This window comes from Sturnus vulgaris, unplaced genomic scaffold (genome assembly GCF_052056855.1).
Source record: "Sturnus vulgaris isolate bStuVul1 unplaced genomic scaffold, bStuVul1.hap1 Scaffold_234, whole genome shotgun sequence".
Lineage (NCBI taxonomy): Eukaryota > Metazoa > Chordata > Aves > Passeriformes > Sturnidae > Sturnus > Sturnus vulgaris.
The window spans coordinates 133,444-140,408 of record NW_028276324.1 but is presented as its reverse complement, the minus strand read 5'-3'; the positions used below and the strand labels follow the sequence as shown (position 1 = coordinate 140,408).

General features: G+C 34.8%; 1 protein-coding gene across 1 annotated transcript; it reads right to left on the bottom strand.

Annotated features, from left to right (window-relative positions):
• Positions 1–592: 592 nt before the first annotated feature.
• HOXC6 (homeobox C6) lies at positions 593–6,246 on the bottom strand. Its single transcript, XM_088158467.1, has 2 exons — positions 5,800–6,246; positions 593–951 (listed from the first exon to the last, which is right to left on the bottom strand). The coding sequence occupies exons 1-2, from the start codon at positions 6,221–6,223 to the stop codon at positions 593–595; spliced, it is 783 nt and encodes a 260-aa protein (XP_088014593.1). The 5' UTR covers positions 6,224–6,246.
• Positions 6,247–6,965: the final 719 nt, after the last annotated feature.

Genomic DNA, 6,965 nt, shown 5'->3' with positions numbered 1-6,965 from the left:
CTCCATTTTTAATTTCTCCATTTCCATTCCTAAACTTTAATTTCTCCATTTCCATTTCTCCACTTTAATTTCTCCATTTCCATTTTTTTCCATTTCTCCGTTTCCATTTTTTCCATTTCCATTTTTTCCATTTCTCCATTTCCATTTTTTCCATTTCCTTTTTTTCCATTTCCATTTTTTCCATTTCCATTTCTCCATTTCCATTTTCCCATTTTTTCCATTTTCCCATTTTTTCCATTTTTCCCATTTTTCCATTTCTCCATTTCCATTTTTCCCATTTTTCCCATTTTTCCATTTTTTCCATTTCTCCATTTCCATTTCCATTTCTCCATTTCCATTTTTCCCATTTTTCCATTTTTCCCATTTTTCCATTATTTTTCCATTTCCTCTCCTTTCCCCTCCCCTCCCCCTCCCCTCCCATTATTTTTTTTTCCCCGCCGCGCGCGCAAAAAATTTTTTCTTCCTTTAAACACCAAAAAAAAAAAAAAAAAAAAAAACTTTCCCACGCCAGAACAACGAAAAAAAGAGAAAAAAAAAAAAAAACAAATTAAAAATAAAAATAAAAAACGAGGAGATGACGAAGAGGCTCCGCTCACTCCTTCTTCTCCTCCTCCCCCTCGTCGCGTTTCTCCTCCTTGGCGAGGCCGTCGGGGGCTCCCCCTCCCCCACCCCCCCCTCCCCCACCGCCTCCCCCTCCCCCACCCCCTGCGCCGGCCCCTCCCCCCGCTCCGGCCAGCGTGGAGCTCAGGTTCGTTTCTTTTTTCCATTTCATTCGCCGGTTTTGGAACCAGATTTTGATTTGGCGCTCGGTGAGGCAGAGCGCGTTCGCGATCTCGATCCTCCTCCTCCTCGTCAGGTACCGATTAAAATGAAATTCCTTCTCCAATTCCAGCGTCTGGTACCGAGAATAAATCTGGCGGCCGCGGCGGCGATCCGCGCCGTAACCCACTCCTGCGGAGTACCAGAATAAAATAAAAATAAAATTAAATTAAATTAAAAAAAACCCGACCGAAAATTAAAAAAATTACATCCGGCAAATCGAGTTTTTCGTTCGTTTTGTCCCACCCTTCCTCATCATCATCATCATCATCATCATCTTCTTCTTCCTCCTCCCGCGTGGGTGGAAAAAAGAAAAATAAATAAATAAATTAAAAAAAAAAAAAAATGGAATTCCGGCGTTTCGTCTCGGTTCGGGGAAAAAAAAAAAGAAAAAAAAAAAAGAAAATGAAAAATGGGAATAAATAAAAGAGGGCAAAAGGGAAAGGGGTTAAGGAGGGGGGGTAATTTAAAAGGGGGTTTAGGACGGGTTTTAAAGGGGTTTTTAATTTTAAAGGGGTTTTTAATTTTAAAGGGGATTTTTAATTTTAAAGGGGATTTTAATTTTAAAGGGGGTTTTTAATTTTAAACGGGATTTTAAAGGGGTTTTAAAGGGGTTTAGGCCGGGTTTTAAATGGGTTTTGGAGGGGTTTTTATGGAGTTTGGAGGGGTTTTAATCGGGTTTTTAAAGGGATTTTTAAAGGGTTTTTAAGGGGTTTTTAAGGGGTTTTTAAAGGGTTTGGTTGGGTTTTTTTAGGGGGTTTAGGCAAGATTTTATTGGGGTTTAGGCGCGATTTCGAAATTTTAAAGGGGTTTAGACACGATTTTAAACAAGTTTGGACGAGATTTTAAAGAGATTTAAACACGATTAAGAAATTTTAAAAGGGTTTAGACACGATTTAGAAATTTTAAATTGGTTTAAACGCGATTTTAAACGGGTTTGAACGAGATTTTGGAAGGTTTAAAGAACATTTTAAAGGAATTTAGACCAGATTTTAAACGGATTTAGAGAAGATTTTGACGTTTTTAGCCCGGGTTTAATTAAAGTTTTCAGGGGTTCAGTCAAAAGTTTGGAGGGGTTCGGGTCGGGTTTTGAGAGTTTAAAATTTTGGGGATTTTTAGCCCAAATTTGGGGGATTTTAGTTCAGATTTTGAGGGGTTTTAGCCCAAAATTTGGGGGATTTTAGTTCAGATTTTGAGGGGTTTTAGCCCAAAATTTGGGGGATTTTAGTTCAGATTTTGAGGGGTTTTAGCCCAAAATTTGGGGGATTTTAGTTCAGATTTTGAGGGGTTTTAGCCCAAAATTTGGGGGATTTTAGTTCAGATTTTGGGGGGTTTTAGTCCAAATTTTGAGGGTTTTGGGTCAAGGTTTTGAGAGTTTAAAATCCGATTTTTTGGGGGATTTTAGTCCAAATTTTGAGGGTTTTGGGTCAAAGTTTTGAGAGTTTAAAATCAGATTTTTTGGGGGGGGTTTAGGCCGAAATCTGCGAGGTTTTAACCCGGATATCGAGGGGGTTTAGGCCGGGTTTGGGAAATTTAAAACCGGGATTTCGCGGGGTTTTGGGCCGGATTTTGAGGAATTTTAGGCCAAATTTCGCGGGGTTTTAGGTCAGATTTTTGCAGGGTCTAAATCGGGATTTTTGAAGGGTTTAGACCCGGATTTTACGGGGTTTTAACCCGGATTTTACGGGGTTTTAACCCGGATTTTATGGGGTTTTAACTCAAATTTTGGGGTATTTTGAACCCAGATTTTGGGGTATTTTTAACCCAGATTTTGGGGTATTTTAACTCAAATTTTGGGGTATTTTTACCCAAATTTGGGGGTATTTTTAACCCAGATCTTGCCAGGTTTAAACCCCAATTTTGCGGGGTTTTAGCCCGAATTTCACGGGGTTTTAACCCAAATTTTGCGGGGGGGATTTATCGCAGATTTTCCCTGAAATTCCGCGGATTTTGGGGAACCGGGGAAGGCGAGGAAACCCCAAACTCCTAAAAAACCCTTAAAAAAATCAAAATATAAAACCAAAATAAAAGAAAAAAACAAAATAGAAGAAGAAAAAAAACAAAATAAAAAAAATTAAAACAAACCAAAATGAAAAACCCAAATAAAAAACCAAAAATAATAATAAAATCTCACAAAAGAAAAATAAAAAACCCCACAAAATTTTAAAAAATTTTAAAAAAATTTGAAAATAAGAAAAAACACAAAATTAAAAAAAAAACAAAATAAAATAAATAAAATAAAAACTTTTCTTTTCCCGCTCTCAGATTTTTTATTTTCACACTCCTCGCTCTCAGCGCTTTTTTTTTTTTTTTTTATATTTTTATTTTCCCCTTTTCGTTTTCTTTAATTCTTTTTTTTTTTTTTTCTTTTACGAGCTCCGATATTTCCGAGCTTTTAATTAGAGCCGAGTTTAACGAGGCCGAGCCTAAAAGAGCGCGGGGGGAAAAAAAAAGGGGGCCCGGTGAGGAATGATCGTTTTTTATTGGTTTTTATTGGTTTTTATTGGTTTTTTTTTATTGGTTTTTATTGTTTTTATTGTTTTTATGGGGCCATAAAAAGCGGCGGGAGAGGGGGAGGAGAGGGTGGGAAAAGCCGTAAAAAAGGCGCGGGATTGCCCGGGAAAAGAAATAAAAATGGGAATGGGGAGGGAGCGGGAAACGAGGGGAAAATGAGGGGAAAGAAATTAAAATAAAGGGGAAAATAAGGGGGAAAGAAATTAAAAATAAAGGGAAAGAAATAAAAATGGGAATGGGGAGGGAGCGGGAAACGAGGGGAAAATGAGGGGAAAGAAATTAAAAATAAAGGGAAAAGAAATAAAAATGGGAATGGGGAGGGAGCGGGAAACGAGGGGAAAATGAGGGGGAAAGAAATTAAAAATAAAGGGAAAGAAATGGAAAAATAAAGGGAAAAGAAATAAAAATGGGAATGGGGAGGGAGCGGGAAACGAGGGGAAAATGAGGGGGAAGGAACGGAAAATAAAGGGAAAATAAGGGGGAAGAAATTAAAAATAAAGGGGGAAAATAAGGGGGAAGAAATGGAAAATAAAGGGGAAAGAAATTGAAAATAAGGGGGAAAATAAGGGGAAAAGAAATAAAAAATAAGGGGGAAGAAATTGAAAATAAAGGGGAAAATAAGGGGGAGGACATTGAAAATAAGGGGGAAAGAAATAAAAAATAAGGGGGAAATATGGGAAAAATAAGGGGAAACTAAATTGAAAATAAGGGGAAAATAAGGGGAAAAGAAATTAAAAATAAGGGGGAAAGAAATTAAAAATAAGGGGAATAGAAATAAAAAAAAGGGGGAAAGAAATTAAAAATAAGGGGAAAAGAAATTAAAAATAAGGGGGAAAGAAATTAAAAATAAGGGGGGAAGAAATTAAAAATAAGGGGGAAATAAGGGGGAAATAAATAAAAAATAAGGGGAAAATAAATAAAGAATAAGGGGAAAATAAATAAAAAATAAGGGGAAAATAAGGGGAAAATGAAGGGGAAAAGGAGTGAAAAATAAATTAAAAATAAGTGAAAACTAAGTGAAAATTAAGTGAAAAATAAGGGAAAAATAAGGGAAAAAGAGGTAAAAAGTAATTTAAAAATTTAAATTAAAAATGCATTTAAAAATACATAAAAATACATTTAAAATAGATTGAAATACATTAAAAATTCATAAAAAATAGATTAAAAACACATAAAAAATACATAAAATATAGATTTAAAATAGCTAAAAAATAACTTTAAAAAGACATAAATTATACATAAAAAGGGCTAAAAAATAGCTGAAAAATAGCTAGAAAATAGCTAAAAAATATGTAAAAAAATAGCTAAAAATTAGATTTAAAATAGCTAAAAAATAAATAAAAAATACATAAAATACAGATTTTAAATGGCTAAAAATAGCTGAAAAATAGCTGAAAAATAACAAAAAAATAACAAAAAAATAGCTAAAAAATAGCTAAAAAATAACAAAAAATGGCTAAAAAATAGATTAAAAATAGCTGGAAAATAGATTTAAAATCGCTAAAAAATAACTAAAAATAGCTAAAAAATAGCTAAGAAATGGCTAAAAAATAGCTAAAAAATAACTGAAAAATATCCAAAAAATAGCTGAAAAATAGCTAGAAAATAGATTTAAAGTCGCTAAAAAATAACCAAAAAATAACTAAAAAATGGCTAAAAAAGAGCTTAAAAATTAGCTAAAAAATAACTAAAAATGGCTAAAAAATAACTAAAAAATAACTGAAAAATAGCTTAAAAATAGCTGAAAAATAGCTAATAAATGGCTTAAAAATAGCTAAAAAATAGCTGAAAAATAGGTAAAAAATGGCTAAAAAATAGCTAAAAAATAGCTGAAAATAGCTAAAAAATAGCTAAAAAATAGCTAAAAATAGCTAAAAAATAACTAAAAAATAGCTGAAAAATAGCTAAAAAATAGCTAAAAAAATCTAAAAAAATGGCTAAAAAATAACCAAAAAATAACTAAAAGCGGCTAAAAAATAGCTGAAAAATAACTGAAAAATAACTGAAAAATACCTAAAAAATAGCTAAAAAAAAAAAAAAAAAAAAAAATAAAACCAAGTTTCAAACCAACCAAAAAAAAAAAAATCCGCTAAGAAACCGACAGCGAAACCGAACCTCGAGTATGGCTGGGGAAGGGGGAAACCGATATAAGGAACAGAAAGGTGAAATTAACAAATAAGAATAAATAAAATAAAAATAAATAAAAATAAAAATAAATAAAAATAAAAATAAATAAAAATAAAAAAATAAAAATAAAAAAATAAAAATAAAAAAATAAAAATAAAAAAATAAAAATAAAAATAATTAAAAAAAATAAAAAAAATAAAAATAAAAATAAAAATAAAAAATAAAAATAAAAAAATAAAAATAAAAAAGTAAAAATAATGAAAAAATAAAAATAAAAAATAGAAATAAAAATAAAACTATAAAAGGGGAGGTGAGAAGTTTTCCTCCCCGGGCACTCACCGCTGTGCGAGTTCATTCTCTGCATCCAGGGGTAAATCTGGATCCCCGCTTTGTGCTCCTGCGCCGCCGCCGCCGCCGCCGCTCGGTTCTGTTCTCCCCCAAACTCGTGCGCCAGAGAATTGGCAGCTCCGGGCGGGGGAACCGCGGGGCTTTGCCGGGTCCCTCCCGGAGCCGATTCTTTATCCGGGTAAAAAGGAGCCGAGGAATAATCGTAAGGAGAACGGGAACCAAAAACCACCGAGCTCTCCTGGGCAGGGTAGAAAGGAGCGGCCGGGTAGAGGCGGCTCGGAGCCACGGGCGAGCCGTAGCCCTGCAGGTGGCGAACGGCGTCGTAAGGAGCGGCGTTGATGGCGACATTGGGGACAACGTCCTGGGCGCCGCCGAGGTGGCACGACAGGGACGCGTTGGGGAAATAGGAATTCATGGTAAGGGAGGGACGCGGCCTCAGGGGGACGATTCCTGCAGGTTTGGGGAGTTTTTTTTTTTTTTAAGGTTTTTTTAAGTCCTTTTTTTCGGCTTTTTTTCGGCTTTTTTTGGGGGTTTTTTCAGCTTTTTTGCGGCTTTTCTTGCGGTTTTTTGAGGCCTTTTTGCCTCCTTTTTTGCGCTCTTTTTTGCGACTTTTCTTGTGGTTTTTTTAGGCCTTTTTTGAGGGGTTTTTTTCCTCCTTTTTTAGGCCTTTTTTTGCGCTCTTTTTTTCGCCTTTTCTTGAGGCTTTTTAGGCCTTTTTTCCACTCTTCTTTTCTCCTTTTCTTGTGGTTTTTTGAGTCTCTTTTTCCTCCTTTTTTTTCGCTCTTTTTTTCGCCTTTTCTTGAGGTTTTTTCAGTCCTTTTTTCGCTCTTTTTTTCGCTCTCTTTTTTGGCCTTTTCTTGAGGTTTTTTTAGTCCTTTTTTCCTCCTTTTTAGGCCTTTTTTCCGCTCTTCTTTTCTCCTTGAGGTTTTTTTAGTCCTTTTTTCCCCCTTTTTCAGGCCTTTTTTTCGCCTTTTCTTGTGGTTTTTTGAGTCCTTTTTTTCCTCCTTTTTTCCGCTCTTTTTTTCTCCTTTTCTTGAGGTTTTTGAGTCCTTTTTTCCTCCTTTTTTAGGCCTTTTTTCCGCTCTTTTTTTCGCCTTTTTGGAGGATTTTTAGTCCTTTTTTCGGGGTTTTTAACCTCCTTTTCTTGGCCTTTTTCC